The sequence below is a fragment of the Corapipo altera genome, unplaced genomic scaffold (assembly GCF_003945725.1).
Source record: "Corapipo altera isolate COAL_440 unplaced genomic scaffold, ASM394572v1 56, whole genome shotgun sequence".
Classification (NCBI taxonomy): domain Eukaryota; kingdom Metazoa; phylum Chordata; class Aves; order Passeriformes; family Pipridae; genus Corapipo; species Corapipo altera.
In genome coordinates this window covers 2,096,442-2,117,789 of record NW_020884896.1, presented here as the reverse complement: position 1 = coordinate 2,117,789, position 21,348 = coordinate 2,096,442, and the positions used below count along the sequence as shown (strand labels likewise).

The window sequence follows — 21,348 nt, the reverse complement described above, 5'->3', positions numbered from 1 at the left end:
AAGGAAGTTCACATCTTGGCCTCTGTAAAATTCTTAAAAACTTAGGAAAGAAGTCTGAGCTGCCAAGAGCAGCCAGCCCTCAAGCCACCTCCCTGCCACTGTTAGATAAATCCCATCTCTTACTTATTTTGTTTAATGGAAGCAGATATGAAAGCAAAAAGACAGTACTTGAGTAAATAGTAAAACAAAGTTACAGTTTTTTTACTAGGTTTGATTAAAAAAAAAAATCTCATTCTCAGCAAGTCAGTGCTTACTATTTGGGGCACAAGACAACTCCAGTTACTCAAGCCAAGGGAGATGCCAAGTCCTGTTAGGAAAAGCAGACACTTCTCTCTTTGCTTTAGCAGAAGCAGGACAACCTTCACAATGCTGCCAGTCAGGGCATCATGTCCCATTTCATAAACTGATAGAACAATTTGGGCTGGAAGGGAGCTTTAAACATCATCTAGTCCAACCCCCTGCAAAGAGCAGGGACATCTTCAACTAGACCAAATTGCTCAGAGCCCTGTTCAGCCTGACCTTGAATGTTTCCAGGGATGGGACATCTACCACCTCTCTGGGCAACCTGTGGCATGTTTCACCACCCTCATTGTAAAAAACTTATTCCTTATATCCAATCTAAATCAATCCTCTTTTACTTTAAAATCACTTCCCCTTGTCCTATCACAATAGGCCTTGATAAAAATTCTGGCAAGATCTTTCTTATAAGGCCCCTTTCAGTACTAAAAGGCCCCAATGAGGTGTTCCTGGAGCCTTCTCTACTTCAGGCTGAACTCAGCTCTCCCAGCACTTCCTCATAAGAGAAACGCTTTGTAGCCCTCTCTGGACCCACTCCAAAGGTCCATGTTCTTCCTGTGCTGAGGATTCCCAAGCAGGACACAGAACTGCAGGTGGGAGAGAGCAGAGCAGAGAGGCATTCCATGCTGTATTCATGCACCAAACATACATATACATATATATATATGTATATATATATACGTATATATATATATATGTATATATGTGTTACTCCCCAATACCTATAATAAAATGGCCACAAAGTCAACAAATAAAGTGGTCAGAAGTCACAAAGTCAACAAATAAAATAATAACATAAAGGAAAAATATCTCATTATTTGTTGAATGAAGCAAAAGCTGTTGTGACTTACACCAGCATTATACAGAACTGTTAAGTCTACTGAGAACTTCCTCTATTCTGCTCAGTCCAGTTACCAAGAGCTCAGAGATGACACAGTATTCTCTGTGTTACGACTTCCACTTGTTGTCAGGTGCAAATAGAGAACCGGAATATTTGCAATAAAGCTCACTCAAGTATCTAGAGTACAGTAGCTTACGTAATTTTTATATTAGTTTAATCACAAGAAAAACTTCAGTCAACATTTGGAAGAGCTCTGAAAATGCTCTGCTGATCATAAATCTATTATGATTGGTTTTTTGGCAGCCAGATCAGGTTTACTGAGGCACTGAAGGAAGGAAAGGCAAGAGGCAGCAAAATGAACATGTGCACAGACAACAATTCCAGAACAGGCCATAAAGAAGGAAATGATGCAGTAAAGATGATGTGAGGTGGAGACTGCTCAGGCCTAGGTGACACAGCTGTTAAACTGTGTCACCCCATGCTGAAACACCCCATGCTGAGCACACATTCAGTGTAACCTTGGGCTCTTCATTCCCATCTCTGGCAACCATCTAATGTTACTGCTTGGTTTTAAGTGCTGCAGGACACAGATGACCTTCGGGATTTAATTCTGGCAGGTCAGGTCAGTCACTCCTACTGTAACACAAATCCAAGATATCTCCTAGCAATTGACAGATCCTGGGATCTTCATTGTAGCCAGTGATCACAAAATGGAATGGGAAGCAGATTTTTTTTTACTGCACTATTATCTCTTCACAGGCCATTGAAGGTAAACTTCATCTACTGGTTTGCAGTTGTACAAAGACGTGTTTAAAACTTAAGAAACCGTAAGAGCTAGACTATGAAGGCATGTGTTCTTAGAAACACTTTTAATAAAAACGGAATGCACATGTACAAGTCAAAATTTCCATGTTAGAAATGTTCCATTGACTTTGCACTAATTCCAGGAGACCTAAGGCCAGGTGAAGAGTCAGTCTCCTGGCCAGAAGCCCAGCATGACCTTTCAGATGTGGTGAACTAACATTCAGCAGTCTCATTCACACAGCTTTCCTCACTTGAACAGCAGAGGAATAATTCTTCTCAAGGCTAAACAAAGTAGTAAGGGAGGAATTGGGCTGGAGGGTGGAGGAAGACTCAACACTGGGTAAAGAAGAGGCTCCTGTTGACAGTTGTTTCAGTCCTCAAGCTTGAGTCTTAGCTTTTTTGCAGGCTGGCACTGTTGTTTCTTCCTCCTCAACCTTGCGAAGCTTCTTCACTGTGTACACCACCCCACAGGCAGTCTTCCGAGTTTCTGGAATATACAAGCAGAAGCTGCAGTACCTCAAATAAAATGACACTAATGCATTTAAGGCATGCTCAGTTCAGATGCCCATACCCCAAAGCACAGTTCAACATGTTGAACAGCCAGCCAGTCAGCATACACAGCACGGAAGCAACTGCAGGGGCAGGAGCTGGGGATTCACTGCATTATAGAATAGGGAAACTACGGGGGGATATACAATCGTGGATGTAGATTTACAGCAAACAAAGTAAAACTGAGGTCTGCAGGGACTGAAGGGCTGCAGAGACACAAAGCCATAGGAAACCAGGCTTAATCAGTTCAGTAGTCACAGGACACATTCTTGAAGCATTGTCAAAAGCATTTCTGAGCCAAAAAATACCGTTCTTAAAAAAATATAAAAAAATGCATTCACATACCCCAGGACTCCTAAACAGACTATGCTGCCAGAGGATCCCCTACATACCCAATAAGTGGCTTTATGGTATTCAAGAATTTTATTTACAGAACCCTCAACATTACCATAACTACTAGTGTGTGATGTTACCAAAATCCTCATGTTTGCCAAACAACCTGGTGAAGGCCAATCCAACTTCATAATGACTGGTGGGAGGTAGAAGGTAGAAGGTAGAAGAAATTCCCTACAAATAGTCTGTTAGCAAAGAGGTTCTGAAATAACCTTGCCAAAATATATTGACTTATTCTGGGCTAGAATTCTTTAGGGGACAGGGAAACAACATCTGCTATTTAATTTCACAGATAAGATAGATAAGATAGATGAGGGTCTTGAGAAATTCTACATAAACTTGACAAAAATTCTTTCAACACAGTCTAAGTCTCTATGCAGATGAGCAGCAGGCTGGAGGAGGACCCTGCTCACAGGAATGCCCTCACCAAGAGATCAAAGCTACCTGCTGCAAATTACAGCAGGTTCAAGCCCCACTTCTACTGAAAAAAGCGATGCAACCCAAATCTTACTGTGCATTTGCACCTTAGAGCAACTCAAGTTGTTGGGAAGGTGACTAGAAGTCACACCTACCCAACAAACCTTGACAGAGGCCAAAATTAAAGAGATGACTACTCAGAAAGTTAAACTGCCATCAGAATAAACAACAAAAATCAAGAAACTAAGAACCTGTTCTGAAACAGGGGACAGTTTCACTATGAAGCACAGCAGGCAGGTCCCTATTTTGGCTAAACCATTTATGACTCGTTAATGTGGTTAAGCGAGTGCTCCAGCACAGACAGCACCACCAGTTCCCCCACTGATTTGCTAACATGGTTAGCTGGGGAAAAAAACCCAACCCTTGCCACACAAGCTCCTCTTCATTCATTGGACAAGGGAGCTAAAACCCTAATCTGACTTGCTTTGTAAGGTCTCAGACCTTTTGGAAAATATGCATTAAGAGGAATTTATTTTAGCAAATGCACATGTTACTTAGAGGAGCTTACAAGTGCTCACCTCCATGAAGCATGGTGGCTCTGCAGTTGGTGGACACGGCTGCCTTCGCTTCGCTTTCCGACAGGCCAAACAGCAAACCTCTGTCAGCATTGCTCAGGATCAAAATGCACAGAAAGGAGCAAACAGAATAGGGAAGTCTCTCGGCACATAGGTTTGCTTACTCTACAAATAACTGGGAATTAGCAAAGCTGTAATTCAAAGTGACATTTTGCATAAGGTCACCCAGAGGCAGGGAACTGAGGCACCCAATTCTCCGGGCTGCAGTTCCCCAGCAGCCCTCCTGGCAACGTTGCTTTTTACCAGGCAAGAAACTGTACTTTTGAAAAGAAAAGTCTGTCAATGCAGGAACATTTTAGATATGAATAATCAAGCAAAAAAATCACCCCATGGAAAATTTCAGTTCTGGGGAAAGGGCACTGTCTGATGCAAAAGCATCATGCTGAAAAGTTTCCAGCCACCTTCGGCAGGGATGACACCAGATTAGGTGTGTTAATTTGGGTTGAGCCTGACTGCTCATTTTAAGAGGGAAGAAAATGTTGCGCATAAAATCCTTCCGGGCCACACAACCTCCCACACAGTTCTCATGACTCAGAGCATGCTCCTTCCCTTCGAGGGACAGTCCAGAGATGTGCTTGTGGGGTGGGGAGAGTAATAAAAACGCATCTGAATTCCTAAAAGAAGGGAAGGAAAGACGCTCTCCTTGGTTTCCAGAACACAACCACTTATTTAACATTACATATGTAACTAAGGACTGGAAAATTCAGAAGTAATCAGCACTCAGATAGGAACTTCTTGTAATTTTACATAAATACAATTTTATAGCTTTTGCTACCAAATATGTGGCACTTTGGAGATCCTAAGTAATAATTTCTTGTTTGGTTTGCAGGGTCCATAGACTTGTATGGTTTTTATTCATTTCTCCATTTTCACCCACACAGCATCAATGTATATCACAACAAAACATACCTGTAGCTGAACACAGACATTACTATCTGCAGTGACTACTCATGCCACCCCATGACCAAGATCTGTTGCTCCTTCCACACACACACAGAGCACTGATTCATTGAAGTGGTCACCAACAAGCATCACTGTATAAAGTTCAAGGACTGTTAAAGGATGAAAGAATTTCAAAACCACTTTGAACTTTCAAGTGTTACTACTAACTGCTATCTTTGACTGGTGAAAAGGATACAGATTAGCCACGTCATAAGGACCTCGTAGTTCTAGAGGCTAAAAGAAAACAAAGAAGTTGGAATATGTGTATTCCCTTGCTTGCAGGCTGACAGAGTGAGCAAGCAGGACAAGGCTATCAGGAAGGCAAGATTAAATTCTACATTATAACAAGCTGCCGGAGACACACTAGGAAATCAAACAAATACCACTGTTTTGGCAGAGTCCCCAGCTGGGAAAAAACTGTCATGGAAAATATCGCAGTAGCAACAAAAACCCCCCAGAAGCCCCAACAAAACAACAACAACAAAAAAAATCCCCAAACCCATAATACAAATCTTTGGTAAAGCAGATTGATTAAAAAAACCCTGAAGATGGCAATCATATTTAAACTTACAATTTTTATATGTTTAGTTTTTAATTAAAGCCGTATTTTAAGCCACAGATAAATCTCCAATTTGTTCTGACTTCAAAAAAAAAAAAATCTGGGACCTACCCTTTCAGCTGCACTAGATATAACTATGTTCTGGAAAACAAAAGAAGACAAACATTCATCTGTCAGACAGCATCAAGAAATGAAAAAAAAAAATCAGCAAACAGCATAGATTTTATGAGTTAACTAAGTTCAGGCTCAGAGCTCAATTAAACATCAGAGTATCTGAGGCCCTCAGATGAAGTGAACTCTAGCAGGGTGGGATCTTAATTTGAGGACATGATTAAACTCAGTTATTGTCCTGTCCCCTACACAGAGAGGGGCACTGGCACAAGCCCTCCATTGCAGTTTAAACCTCTCACAGAGACATAGGAGTTGAGTAAGCACAGCACCTTTAAGAGGGACAGGCTAAGCAGTAAAACTGTCAAGAGTGGTGGCATTAAGCAAGTACCTATTAGCCTGTATCACTCATAGTGGACTTCAAAGGGACCCTAAGGGTAAAGAAAAAAATGCAGAGTTGCAGGCACAGTGTTAAGAAGTGCCCCCTTTATTTACACCAGCTGAAAGATGCCCCATACAAACAACAACTCGCTCTGAGCTATAATGGAAATGGATTTAGGAGTCCAGGATCCCCCAAAAGCAGCTTGCAGATAGTGCCTTTAGACAGTTTGGTGCTCCTGAATTTTCAGCCTACTCTGTTGCAGTACAACTTGATGCTAAGCTCAGCATTCACATTGGCCTTAATCAGATGCACAGTGGTTCAGAAAACCTATCTACATCTAGGCAGTGGCTGCCAATTTGTGCCATACACTCATTTCCCTCAACACTGGCACCCCTATGAAAATTGCCAGGCCGAAAGAAATCCTTCTCCCTTCACTCCTAAAAGGTTTCTGCAAAACAGGTATGTGAGTACACAGGGGCTGGCAGACACCACAGCTCAGCTGCCAGAGCTTTTCTAAAGTTAAACCTCCAAGGATGCTCACCCAAGGGGAGACTGTTTTCCACAGGTAGAAACTCTGCAGCAGCAAAACTGTCTTGCACCTTTTATTACACTGAATAAAAAGCTTTGGGAATTCTTGCCTGAGTGGGTGGGAATGAGAATTGTACTGAGGCAGCAAAAGGCTTTCCCTCTCTGACGTCAGTACCACCAACACATCATGCCACCTCCACTTTCAAGGTGGGGCTTTAGATCCCTTCCTCACACTGCTATGCTTGTCCTGCCACCTCCACAGCATAAAGAGAAGGGCAGACACTGGTAGAAAATGCCCTGTGTGCAACTGGAACTCAACATGTGAAAGCTACATGAAAATGACTGTATGTTCACACTGTGCCCAAGGTTTCCTTGTGTGCTGAGGAGAGGATGGGACAGACAATTCTGCCTTACCATAAGGAAAGCCAGAAGCGATACATACATCACAGTGACTTAACAGCACACGTCCTGATGGTGCCTAGGACATTTCTTTCTGCATAGTTCACCTTTAAATTGACTGCACTATGGATCCCAAGGGTGCTTTTGAGCTTCAGTGGTGCTGACTGCAAGAGTTTGCTGGGAAAATTCAAGTCTCCTGCTCCGAGCTGTAGCAACCAAAGCCTGTGTCCCAGGCTCAGGGAAGCTCCCAGAGCAGCTGTGCAAGATCCTGAACCAGCATGGGATTGTGGTTCACCACTGTGCATTGGAGATACGCTCTGCCTGGTTCAAAGGCAACTGGCTTCCATTAGAAGATGGGTAAGACAGGAGAAGGAGACAAGAGCAGACAAGAAAAGCAATGCTAGCAAGCAAAAAGAGAGGCAGGCAAAGGCAAATCTAAGGGAAGGGCTAAAGAGAAAAACTCAAAGGCAAAACACTATCTCCCCAGGTAAAGGAGACAGAAGCTGTTCAGAACACTGCTCCAGGCAGCACTCCGACTCAGTTACCAAAACACAGGAGGACTGTGGCTATGCACACCTTCTGACTAGCAAGGCAGGCAAATCCCTTCTTCATCCCCTGCACACTTTAACATGTTTTAAGGACTGTGTGCAATGCAGACACCAGCAAATTTCTGGAAGTTTCTCTGCCCTGCTACAACAGAGGAAGAACAAAAGGATCCAAAAGTTTCTGCAAGTTCAGCAACTAAACATTACAGAAGGCAAGAGTTGGGTGCCAGGTGCCAATGCAAGTAGTCTATGGACCAGCCATCTCCTGTCTCATTAAAAAAAATTTTAAAAAGCACCTTTACATGACTGATGGAAGCAAACTGTCACTAAGGGCTAACAAGCAGCTCTGCTGGCTACAGATTGACAGACTGACAGGTGCAGAATAAAAGCCTGAGCATCTGAACATCTCACTTGCCCTGTTTGTGACATAACTCAACTGGTCCTCTCCAAATCAACAACCATGTGAGAAGCACATCTTGAACTGCACAGAGGAAAGAGAAGCACTGGTAAAAATCGAATGTCAAAGGAAAGGGACCTCCTGTTTATATAATTCATGTCCAAGTCAGTATTTTGTGCAATTAACTCCCAGAGCTGGGCTTCTCAGGAAAGGCTGTGCAAATACTTTATTCTGTAGCACCAAGGGAATTAACCTGCTTGACCCACTCTGCTGTCCTATAAAAGTTGCCATGCCTGAGGGGAACTGAGGTAATGATGGATCTACTTTTAATTTGCCTTCCAAGCTCTATATCCCACTTCAGACTAGATTTGCAGAGTAAGGCCAATTTCAGCTTCTCTGGACTAGCTGTGGCAAAGGCCATTTCCAATATAGTTGGCAGGATCTACAATTTCTTTTAACTTGGGTATGTATTATGATATGCTTCCCTATTAAAAAATCATGTCCTGAGAGGACCTAGCATGACAGACAGCTTAACCTGGTAGCTTGGGAGGAGGGAAGTTATGAAAGCAATGGATTACAGACATCTCAGCATTACTTCTTCCTTAGGTTTCAGTAGCATGGAAGAATGCAGTTGATCTGACTGCAGCAAAGCCTTGGCTGACAGCCAGCTAGCTGTTGGGTCTGTTTTGTACACAGGGAATTTACTAACCATTTAACAAAACAAGATTTCTACTTTTTTTCTTATCGTTTTCTATCCCCCCATATTCAGTATATCAAAAAAAGAGCTTTTGGTCAATCAGAAATACGAAATGGGGGATTTGAAAGAAATGCATGGATTTCAGTTCTAGTGCAAATCTTAGATCTCTGGAACTTTATTCTCTCCCCATCCCCTCCCACCTTTGTTTTGGGAATTGCACACCACAAAAAAAACACAGGTTGTTCTGAAAAAAGAATCTAACAGCTTGACAACTTAAAAAAGCAGGCAGTGGTGAAAGGCTGGAGGTATCTGGAGCTAGAATAATTGTGTCCTTGTGTTAGTAGGCAAAGATTCAGTCACAGCTTCAGATACCCTGGCATCAAACTCACTTAAAATGGCTCAGTCTGTACAACTCTAGAAGAATTTGAACTGAATTAATTACCTAGTTTTCACTTTGAGAGCTTACCTTTCCTTTGCAGATCTGCATCAGGCTGATCGCATTGGAAATTGTGTATCTTCTCATTGTGGAGTCTTTGATGGCAGGCGTGTAAAGAAGTTCAAAGTAAATGCCTCGATCTATTGCCTTCACATGAAAGAGAGTAATCAAAAATCAAAAGGAGAGAAGCCTAACAATCTAACAACTGCTGTCTATTACTGATGGAGCTTATTCTCAGTTTAACTGTTTTATATATGAAAAAATTAAGGAGGAATTTTTCCAGCAAGAGCTCAGCATAGCATGAAAGGATCATAGGGGAAAGTTCCACTGTACATCAGGTATGTGTACTGGAATCTTGGGATGACAGATAAATGAGGTTTAACAAACAAAGAATTACCAGTCACTTAGTTGTTGTAATTGGCTTTCCACTATCACAGAGATGAGGAAACAGTTAAACACTGCTGGTCAGAAACAAGTCTTGAAACCTTGAGGACTCTACTCCTCTAGTCCCACACCCTCCTGTAAGGAAGATCACCACTTCCCACAGTACCCATGTCTTGCAGATGAAGAATTTGTCCTTGCATAAAAGCAGCAATCAAGACCCTTCTTCTCCTGTCTCACAGCATACTCTGGTATTTGTGACAATATTAAATAACACTGAGTCACAGAAGAGGTTCCAAATAGTAATACTGATTATATTTTCAGCTGCTTTAAAATCTTTGCTATCTGTCAAAGTACCTCACCAAAAGCCTACTATTCTTGTTTTTGCAAACAGAGAAAGGTTAAGCAACCAGCTATGGGGCACAGTGCACTAGAGATAAAGACACAATTTAGAGCTGGGAGTTCTTTGGTCCATGGCCTATAATACATTTGCCTGAAGTGATACTCTATGCTTTATACTCATATTATTAAAATATGCTGCAATGCTAATATTGTAAGAGAGTCCAGTAACTGAATACAGATAGAATTAATCCAGCTCCCATCCATGCATGACCTCTGCATGCAAGTATAACAGAAGCTATGTATACATCAAATGGTTTACACAGAACTGGTCTGACATCTGCAAACAAGAGAAGCCTGACTTTATCAAAACCAAAACAGGTGATGGCAATACACCAACTTCCAGTCAAGCAGATTTTTAACCTCATCCCCACCACTTCAGCTGCCTGCCAATCTGTCTGTCTGGCATCGTAACAACCAAAACTGACTGCCCTGGGATGCACAAAACCAGTCCAACAGACAGAATGCCTTGCAGCTGGGAGTATGAAAGATAAGAAGTAGCTTGTAAGGAAAATGTCTCCCAACACAGGGCTCCAAGAACCACACAGCTCCTTACCTGGGTCATCTTCTGGAGTTTTAGGCAGCTAAGATACTCTCAAACAACATTTCATACAAAATCGTTATTCCAGGTGGAATGTTAAAGTTCTCAGTTTATAATAAAATCTGATGTAATATTTTTATTCAGTTTCAGAATTAATTCTAGCTAATTTTTCATTTTTATTCTAGGTCAAACTTTCTGAGAAAGGGAAGTAGGATTACTAGCCAATTCCAAATTTAAATTTTTAAGCATTAAGGTCTACATCACCCAAAAATGCCCATGTGGAATGAACCTGGACATATATTCAGAAGAAAAAACTAGTTCACCTAAGAGAATGTTCAGATTAAACTTTCTGGCAAGCCTCCAAAGTAGACAGAACTGAATTAAAAAAATATTGGATCCATGCTGACAGTCACCTTTTGTCCCACAGCAGATATTTAGCAATTTCACATTTGGTTCAATTACCAAGACATTCTTTTGTCTAAGTATGGATTCAACACAGTTGTCTTGTAAGTAACCAGCACATCATCTTTCTCCTAAATTAACACTGTCATTCATGTTTCTTGTCTTTTAAATCATGGGGCTGTTTATCTATTCTGACACAGCTGTACCACTTCTGGTTTGGGAAGCAGCTTAGTCAGCAATCACACCACATCTCATTGCTTGGCAGAGTAGTGGCCTTAAGGCTCTGTTTCCATTCCTTGGGAACACCACTTCTGCCTTCTGAAGTGGGGGACAGGAGGAGAAAAAGAAAGAATATACATCACTATGTATTAAATGCTGCAGTGGAGGCCCTGAAGTGAGGGACATCTGGAACAACACCATATATTATGCAAGAAAATAAAAGAACTGCTTGGATGGGAATGGTGGGAGGAAAGGAGTAGGGAATTCAACACAAATTCTGTATTTAATGTCAGTTCAGTCTAACAGCAAGAAAACAACTAGATGTAAATTTACCATATTCACAGGGGGCCTTCGGAAGTAGAATGGCAGCTTTTCTGTTACATTTATGCATACCAGATCCACATCTAGAGTTGTGCAAGCGATCTACAGCAAAGAGACAGGAACAGGTTATTAGATATGCCAAAGAAAATGCATAACCAACTTTAGGTGCATTAATGTTCTCTTCCATTTCTTAATGCAACAAACGTCTCTCCAAGGTCAGTTCAGTTTTAAAGTTAAGAGGTACTATGCCATGCAGGTATGCCAATAGAACAGCAGCCTGAGCATCTGAGGCTTAAACCTCAAGTCTTCCCTCACTCAGAGAGCTACTTTTTCAATAAAATAATGACCAACCCCAAAGCAAGGCTTACCGCTTTGTTTTTATCTGACAGGGGACATGCAGAAGCAATGCTGGCTTTTGACAAAAGAACTCACAGGTTCAACCTGTGACAGGAACAACCCCAGTTTACAAAGGGAACAACCCAGGAACTGTCCCCTATCCTATCATGCTCTACTTCCAGTGCAACACCTGTTTGTTTTCAGGATTAGTTATTTTTACCAAAAGCAACAAAAACTGAAAGAAAAGCAGAATTTTAGACAGTGACTGGTGGTGTTGCATGTCCAATACTGGAGACCGATCCACAGAGCCTCTCTTTCTTGGCTGGGTGGAGAATGTGCAGCTTTTTCTGAAAGTCACACCTCTGGTGGGGCCTGAAGATGGCACTGAAGGCTACAGTTTAAAAGTTTAGCTTTGAATTCATACCACAATTTGCAGGTTGTATTAAGAGATGGAGGGAACGAATAAAGGGTGGAGACTCATCACACTGAGATACAGGGAAAATCAACTGCACATGAAAGGGAGCCCTTAATTTACACTGACCTCATGCACACAAGGTATGTAGGAATTATATGTGCCTACCCGATAAAGATGATTACACAGGGCCAGAGCAATGTCTGAAAACAGCGTTGTAACAAAAAAAATAAAATAGGCTGAAGAAATTGAAAAGGAATTTTCTGTGTGTAAGGGAACTCTCTGCTTTCAGAAACCTGCCAGCAACTGCTCCAAATACACCTGGGTCAGATGCCAACCATTCATCCCTCCTCCCATCGGAATGAAAGCAGTGGGGGTTGCGGGCAGTCCCAGGGTTGGGCTGCTCTGATGCAAGGCAGCCTACTGCTTTGCAAACTACTCTTCTACCAGTCTGTTCACAGGGAATTTGGATGGAGATGAGAGCAGACACCCAGCTTTAGGAATGTTTCTTAGCTGTTGATAGCGCTCCCTCCTAGACAAAACAGCCACAGCACACATGCAGTTAAACCACAAGGTTTTTGAAGTTAAAATATCTCTACCAGGCCGTTCAGACTAAACTTTATCAACTCTGTTAGACAGGACACTGTTGGAATCTATTGCATGGAATTAAACTTACATGTGGAAGTTCAGCCCTATTACAGCCAGTTCTCCTCCTTGTCTTACATGAAATACAAACTACCAGACAGAGGTGATTTACAGGAACATGCACAGAACAAATATCTGTGAATCCTTGAAAGGATGTCAGTGAGGCCATAGAAAATACAGGAAGAGATAATGCTAAAAATGAAGGAAAGCAAAAATAGACATCAGAAGCATTCAAGCTTCCCTATGTCATGAGAAATCAAGCCTTCCTAATCAGCTCCAGAAACACTGGAAAAGTCTTTTCCAGTTTGCAAATTAAGCACAGTTGGAGAGAGAGTGACTCAAACGCCAGGATATCTACAGGATTCCAGTGACCAGAACATTTCAGAAAATACCACCAAGGGAAAACAAAATTAAGAGTCATACCTCCCCCTGAGGAATTCCTGCACTGCATGGAAAACTGGAGAGGAGATTTCTCCAGACATTCTTATGTTCAGCCAATCTCTGGCTCACAAGTCACACATGCAGGCAACTTAAGGTTACCCTGCCTGCTGAAAGGATCTGAAGTGCAACAACTTCATACAGAAAATGACGTGCAGTGGTTGCATAGCCCAGCACCTGCCTGGCCACACTGCGGGCAAGAGCCCCATCTGCTGGGAAACTCTAGACAGCCCTAAATAAATAAATTTGCCACTGTTTGGATGCTCTGAAGCAAGCTTTGGCAATATTTTAGGAATAAACATTGAAATTTGGCTTTGCACTACATCCTGAAACTTACACGAGCAAGTTTTTTTAGATACTGGTGATCAGCTAATTGCTTACAAACAGCAAACAGAGCTAACTAATACAATTAACATTCAGAAATCTTAAAAAGCAAAAGTTTTGAAAAGCAACAGGTACAGACCTTATTACTGGCACAGAGTGGGCATTCCTGTTGCAGCCCAAAACAGTCCTTCTGGGAGACTTAAAGAAGAAGCCTGTTCTACAGTTGGCAAATATAACTTCCTTATACCCTTGAGGTAATGCTGAGTTACCAAAAGCCAATTTTAAAATATGAAGTTGATTTGTGACCCACTCTAGATGGCTTTATTCTTAACGGAGAAACATCCATGAGTCATAAGAGCCAAATGTAGGTGCTGAAACCCCATATGTAATGTCACTTGTGTCAGACTCCCTGTTGACACCTCTACAAAACTGACACTGCTCTCCACAGACAGTTTAGAAAATCTAAAATCTTAAAAACAAAAGACACGCATTCAAACCTGCCCTGAACATGAACATGTAAGGATGACGTCTTTCACCTCATGTGGTTTGCAAGGAACATGCTTGGGGTTCCATCCCCAGCTCAAAGCGCTGCCAGCATGGAAGCAATGAAGATAGTCCCACTGACAATCCTGCTTCTGTCCTAACACACCTCATGGAGTCTCAGCTTAACCAGTCTCTATCTGCACTGGCCTGCCCAGAGCACAGCCATCCACTTTGTGCCACAATGACCCACATGGCTGAATCAGAGCAGAAAAGTGGATCTGTCTGAAAAATAACTTGACAAAAACTCTGGTTACTGTTCAGCCAAAAGCAGGTTCCTCAAAGCAAACTGCCAGGCAGCTAGGCATACAAGCAGCCTCATCAGCAGAGCAGTCAGGGACCTGCAGAAATGAGTGTTTTTCATGCAGAAATGTTTATGACAGCTTAAGCACCGCCACAGCTGGATGTCCAACTACAGCAGGACTCATGATATGGCTGAAAATAAACAATAATCACCCTTAAATGAGAGCACATCCTTTCCCCTAGAAACAACACAGCATACCCCCGCTGATTATCTAACTTCAGGCACTTGTTTAAACATATGATAACTGACTGAGCTCACTTAAGAAGTGAGATTTTATGCTGTTGCCAGAGATCAAAAGAGAGAGGTGGAGAGTGGCTCTTAAAAGTATTTTACAACCGTTTGCTTCCACCACATCCCCAAGAGTCCTAAAATCTTGCACGGGAAATAAAATTCAGAAATTAGTTTTATTAAGCTGTAACTGTTATAATTAATGCTTGAATTCTTCTACTGAAAGATTCTTTAAAGTTCACCTTCTTCTACAGCCTCTTGCTTTGTACTTTACTTGGACAAGTCTTCAAAAAGGAGGGGAAATAATTTAGAAAAACAAAACAGAAGAATATCATTTTAATGTGGTAAAACAGGTACTCAACAGTACTGGAAAGTGGCTTTAACTTATTTAGAAAAGCCAACCACAGAGATGGAATGTTTCCATCTACTCTCACAGTTCAGACTTAACTATATTTATGAGCTTACAACAGGTCAGACATCACAATATTGGGTTTTGTACGAAAAAAATCTATTAAAAACATCATTTGCTTCAAAGTGCTCTACCTGATCAGAACATTGACATCAGCTGTTAACAAGTATTTGAGAACAATTTAAATAAAAATATGAGGGAAATGGAGGTGAACACCTATCACCCAACAAGCCAAGCTGAGATCTCTCTGTCTCAGACAGTGTTTTAAAACTAGGATATTTTCTGGTATGAAAGTTCTATTGAAGATATAACAGCTATGAATAAAGGCTGGAAAACAATACGATGCTTGGTGCTTTTAGTAATGGTTAAAGAATTACTGCACATCAATGTATTTAGAAGTATCAACTCTTGCTAATGTCTTCTCCAGTCAAACACCAGAAACAAAACAAACCAGTTCACTGTCAAACACACTGGCAACACCTTGTTTTTCTAACATGACAGAAATGACAGAGCATTGGGGGGCTTGTTCAAAATATTTGCATTTCTATTAACATAAACCAATGTCAGAAACAATGCTGTTGAGCTATGGTCACGAATTAGTCCTAAGGTTTGAAAATTATTCACACCCACTATTTTCTCTCATACTGGGAGCGCTACCATTGCTACAAACATCAGCACCTGTTCAGTAACACCTTCAAAGACTCACCAATTTTGTGGAGGTAGTTTTCAGTTGCAAGTTTACTCTGAACAGTCAGGATAAAATCTGAGTGAGAAAATGACCGTCTGCCCTTCAAGTGTTTCCCCTGAGGCTGTTCTACTTTTGTAAAGCCTCAATGGTTTTCTCAGCAGGCAAAGTAACAGATGTATCATGAAATCACAGAAGTGAAGCTTCTCTCATTCAACTTGAGCATCCAAAACACTCAAAACAAAACAAGAAATCTCAGTCTGACAATGAAGCAAGGACTATTGGGCTTAATCAGGCATATTTACTTTTGGAAATTTTACTTTATCTGTTCATAAGATGCTGTGACAACCAGAACTGGCTCTGTCTTGTAAGCTCCTGCTCCTCTTTTGATTTAAAATAAAGAAGGAAAAAGAAAAAGAAGAAAGATATCAGCTATTCTTTTGGACAAACTTTCAGGAGAGGACCTAGGACTAAAAGGAAGAAGGTAACTCTCAGAACCTTAAAATCCTCCCCAGCATTTCAGAAACCTGGAACAATTAATGCTAACAGAAGATCACAAGTGTGTTTTGGGGAAGTTAGAGTTTGAGAAATTAAAGTTCAAGAGAGCATTTTTCTACATGATGATAATACACATATATCATGGGAAAAAAAAGGATGTTTTCTCTCCTCATTAGAGTACAAGACACACAAAGGCAACCACAGTGCAGGGGCAAACAAGTCAATTCATCAGGTAGATGTTTCAGACTTTGACCTGTCACCTCAAGGCCTTGCAGCCTCCTGCAATCCCTCCCAACCTGCTCAGACTATTAACTGACCAGGCAGCCTATAATGCTTAATTAGCCCCATAAGGTCTTTATAAAATAGGAAATAAAATCAAAACAAAGCATGTACTTAAACTAGCTAAAGGCACTAAAAGTTACTGAATAAGCATTACAGATCGGATGATTGTACTTACATGGAACAGTTTCTCAGTCTTTGGAAATACTGCTATGATGTCATATAACCTTATATTTGCAGATGTTGATCTCTACAAAAGGAGAAAAAAATTACTACCTTTAATTCTGGTAGATATCAAAGCTATGCACAATGATTAAAACCAAACTAATGAGAAGAAAATTTCTTTTTTCCTAGTACTAAAAGAAAGCCAATAATCATCCAATTACACAGTAGGTCTCTACTGTGAAGTCATTCATTCTCAATTTGAGCCTTATTGCCACCCACCTACTAAGGCACTTACACCTTTTGCTTCGATCATGTAACACTAAAACACAACCAGACACAAGGCTTGCTCATGGTCTTCCAGTTTATGCACAGAAGTCCAGAAACTGAAGAAAAGAACCAAGGAACAGAACTACTGTTCCTTACTGACACATGATCAGCAGAAGCCGTATCCAGTCTTGTAAGTCTGCACCTCTTCATGATCACATTATTTGTTAAAGGTGCAATCTCAGAAATCACTGCTGAGTGCCCTATAAAATCTAGGGAGTTCTCCCCATAAAATTTCCAAAGTTTTATTCATTCATTGAGAAAAAGAAATAAAAATTGGAAAATTGATTGCTAAATATACTTACCAAGAGATTACAGTGGGAAGGATCAGAAACAACAAGTGTTAGCCGGGTTAAGACTTTAATTCTTTTAGATGTCCCCTACAGAACAAGAAATAATATAAAAGACTTAAAAACCACCAAAGAAAAAATTTGTGGTGATTTGCACCCAGCCTGTTATAAAAAGAAAACAGTGCCTTGCTTATAGTCTTACTATACTAGTTTTCCAAAGTCTGTATTTACACTTCCCTAATTTATATTATCTCTGATATTATACTTGTCCTTACAAAGAATGACATTGTGTTTCTCTGAGTAAGGGTCAACAGAAAGAAAAAAGAAAGAAAGAAAGAAAGAAAAAAAAATCATGCAGAAAAACTGAGTATGTTTTATTACTGCTATGATTCCCCAGGTAGGTCACTGCAAGTTCCTGAATTAATATCAGTGACCTGAAACACAGTCTTGTATTTTATTATATCCAAATTTTGCTCCATCAAACCCAGGACGTTATTTCCAAAACTCAAATTTCAAGAATTGTACTGTAATTATTCAACTACAAGCAGATTCAAAATCCACACAAAGCAATCTTTAAAAATTTCCAAAATAATGAATAGGAACTACTCTAATGTGAGTGTACCATTCTTCCAAAGCTTGTTTTAACCATCAAACAATGGACAAATTTCTCCTTTCTGATTAACATCTAATATACAAAATCACATATACCAACACACCAAGGCAAAAAAATGTATCTCAGAATAATAATACACAGATAGAACGTAACTACACATACTTGTACAATAGGCAAAGATGGAAACAACTCTGAAGGAGATACTGGCTTGATGATTTCCTTAAAAGAGAATAGAACAAAGTTATTAAAAATGTGATTGGTTAGGTTTACAAGTAAACAAAAGCTGTGTTCCAATCAGGAGAAGAAATTTACCATGCTAACAAAACTATTTCCCTGGCACAGTACACGAACCATACTAAAAATTAACCCAAGGGCAACAATACTAAATTATAAAATGGGAGTTTTGTTACAAAAGATCTTTGTACTTGTGTCTAGGTGCGCATTCTACAGATAAAGCTATCTGGGAACATGCAATAAAGAGGTTGGTTTACTAGAGAAAATATAGTAAAAAAAAAAATAACCCAAAGAAAAATTACCTGTTTCTTTTCTTTAAAATCGATGACATGATTAAGAGCAACTGCAGAATATCCCACTGAAAAACACACAATAAGAGTATTTTGTCCAGTAAACTAATGGAAACAAATCCAATCAAAAAAATGTTAAACACTCATTACTTAAAGGTCTTAAACATAATAAATCAGGTGCATATTTAGCTTTCACATTATTTTTTTTAAAAGCTTGGTTCACCCAAGAAAGTGTTTTAAAATAAAAAAACCAAACTGTTTGCCTTTTAACATATCCCAGGCCTGACAACTTTTACTCAATGGCAGAGCTTTATGAACACGAATACTTGGGGTTGAGGTCCTCAAAGATTTGGCCGAGTTTGGCCCCCTTTATGACTTTCTTTACGCAAAATTGTCAAGTACATACAGGACAGTTGTTAAAACTGCAGGCAACGCAGAGCTGGGAGAGACACAGCTATGGGAGAAGGCAAATATGAGGACTCAAAATGATGCCGACGAAACTGAAAGGTGTCGTTCAGAAGGGCTCTAAGGAAGATGGTACATTTAACAGGGGCATTTAAATCACCCCCAAACACTGGGCAGGCAGCACCTGGCTGTACTGCAGGAAAAGAGCCGGGTCATAAGAAACTGCAGCCGGAAAAAGTTGTCCGCGTTGGGAAAAACACAACTGTTACGCTGGGATAAGCAGACACAGAGCCTGCGAAGCACACCACGAGCTTCCCCCGCTGCTCAGAGCCGGGCACTTGCAGAAAAATGCAGGCTGGGCAGGGAGAGCGCAGAGGCGCCAGGGAACACGCGCCCGCGCGGGAGCGGACGGAGAGGGGTCGGCCGGCGTGGAGGGAAGGAAAGGCTCACCCCGGAGAGCCCGGCTGCGCCCACCCCAGCCCGCAGGCTCCGGCTGTGCTTCCTGAGCCCGGCGCTCCCTGAGCCCGGCGCTCCCTGAGCCCGGCGCTCCCCGGCCCCCACCCCCCCCCCCCCCCCCGAGCCCCGGGCGGCCCCTCCGCCCGGACTCACGGTGCGCCGCGGCCTCCAGCAGGCTCTGCAGGGACTTCTTGTCGGGCCCCTGCGGCAGGTTCAGGTCGGCGAACGCGGCCATGCTCACGCCGGGGCGGGTGGGCCGATCCCGGGCACGGCGGCGGCGCACGGCGGCGGCACCGCCCCCCGGCCGCCCGCGGCAGCCTGGGCCGTGTAGTCCCGTCCCGTGCCGGGCCCGTGGGCCCGCCGGGCTGGCGGCACCCGCAGCATCGCAGCGGCCAAGGGAACGGGGGTCTCACGTGGCCGCGGGAGCGCTCCGGCCGGAGGTGCCCCGACACAGGGCTGCGATGGGCGGGGGAAAGCCCGTGGGCTGAATTGCTCGGGTCGCAGGCGGGGTCTCCGCAGCCGGAGCGGCGCCGGCCGAAGCTCCCCGCGCTCCTCAGAGCCGCCGTGTGCCCACCAGGTGGAGCGGTAGCTTTGCTGCGCTCGAGTGTTTATCGCCTGTTAAACTGTTTGAGCTCCACCTGAACATTGTCAATAAAAAAATAAAAGTAATCCTTTCTAGTTATTGCAAGGTCTTCTCTTTCCTACGTTAGTTGAAACACGTGAAACAAATATCTCCTGACATGCAGAAGGACTGAGGGAATCTCTAATCAGATGCAAGTTCACTGTGTAGCACTGCTACAAAAAGCACAAATGTTATTCTACCGTTGATAAATAGCACAGAATATGCAAAATACAAATGGCAATTTCCACTAGATTTTTTTTGTTTGTTTGGTGACTTAGAGCAGGTCTGTGATTCCCGTCTGACTTCAGGTGGCAGGGCCAGGGGGTGCCTAGCTTTCTCTTTATTCAAGCTGGGCTAAATGCACACCAGGGGAAGTCTACAGGGTATCTGGACCCCTGAATTCTTAATAAGGCAAAAATGCCTGTAACCCAGGCCAAGGCATCGATGCTGTCAAACCCTAGTACATCCCTCTTTACGGGGTCTGTCCTTGATGCAGCTTGTACCAGCTGTGCACAGGGGACTCGCGAGGACCTGCGACTCATTTCTACCGAAGTGATCACACAGGATGGCTGAAAAACAACAGTGCCTTCTTGGCATATTTCTGGCATTCCTGTCTGATGAGTTACAAAGATGGTGGTAGCAGAGAAGTTACTTATGGGCTGAAGACACTGCACTAGGAGTTTGGAGCAGCTTTGAGGGTCAGTAGAAAACAGCCTGCCACATATCTATGACAGGAAAAAAACACATCACTCTGAAAGGGAAAATAAGCCAAACCAGCTGGTAAGCCATCTTTGTTCTTGACACACCTATAGCAGCATTTTGCTCTTGACAATACTGGGACAAGATATTTCAGTAAAGGAGCTCTCTTTTGATTTATCTGCATCTGTAAAGTGTTCACCTATTACAATCAGATCAGCCACTACTTCTTCTTTGCCAGTCATTTGAACAAGCAGGACAGCCTGAGTGGTATTGCCAAAGTTTTTCTTTGATATGTGTAAAAATGGAAGAGCTCGAGGTATTACTCCAGGTTTTCTTTGACTCAGTGTACAATGGAACTTGATTTAATTTGTCTTAATGAATGTAAAAAGCAATCTGTAAACATGTATCAGTTATTTTTACTACAGCAGTGTTCAGAGACACCAAACAGGATTAAGCAGCTTTTGTTTCTGGCAATATACAGGCAAAACAAACTTTTCCTCGAGGAATTAAAATGGAGAACCTTTAAACAGATCTTCATATGGAAAATCTGCAGAACCTACTATTACAGCAACCATTATATGCTGTAATGATGTAAGAATCTGAGTATGAAGCACTTCTAGCATGAGGTATCATGAATCATGTTCTCAGACTGGTGCACAACCTTGTTTCCTATGGTATTACTTAGATATTGCTGCTTTTATTTAAGCCAGCCCCAGTGATCTACTTAGAACCTCCTAATGATCCTCACTGTTAAGCCACAAGTTCCTAACGTACTTTTTTCCATCAGTGTCCTGAAGTCCTCCTTGGTGAAGACAGATCTCCTCACTCCAGGTGTTTTCTTTCTCAATACACCCACATCTCAAGACATCCTTTCAGTAAATTTTGTTGCAGAAACCCTAATGATTCTTCTAACAGGTTTTGAATGGGCAGCCCATGGTAGCAACTGTTAGGGGCTTTTTT

The 21,348-nt window shown here is 41.9% G+C and overlaps 1 protein-coding gene across 1 annotated transcript; it reads right to left on the bottom strand.

Annotated features, from left to right (window-relative positions):
* Nucleotides 1–1,335: 1,335 nt before the first annotated feature.
* RPP30 (ribonuclease P/MRP subunit p30) lies at nt 1,336–19,348 on the bottom strand. The gene is made up of 11 exons (XM_027647994.1): nt 19,221–19,348; nt 18,219–18,274; nt 17,845–17,901; nt 17,085–17,159; nt 16,469–16,540; nt 11,205–11,294; nt 8,960–9,076; nt 5,549–5,578; nt 5,075–5,112; nt 3,880–3,959; nt 1,336–2,429 (listed from the first exon to the last, which is right to left on the bottom strand). Exons 1-11 carry the CDS (start codon nt 19,300–19,302, stop codon nt 2,320–2,322), a joined length of 807 nt encoding a protein of 268 aa, XP_027503795.1. The 5' UTR covers nt 19,303–19,348; the 3' UTR covers nt 1,336–2,319.
* Nucleotides 19,349–21,348: the final 2,000 nt, after the last annotated feature.

Coding starts and splice junctions, on each gene's coding strand:
- RPP30 (XM_027647994.1), bottom strand. CDS start 19,302: ATGGCCGCGTTCGCCGACCTGAACCTGCCGCAGGGGCCCGACAAGAAG. Junction 17,160..17,844: donor CATCTTTGCCTATTGTACAA/GTATGTGTAGTT, acceptor CTTGTTCTGTAG/GGGACATCTAAAAGAATTAA. Junction 5,579..8,959: donor TGCAGATCTGCAAAGGAAAG/GTAAGCTCTCAA, acceptor TTTGTTTTCCAG/AACATAGTTATATCTAGTGC.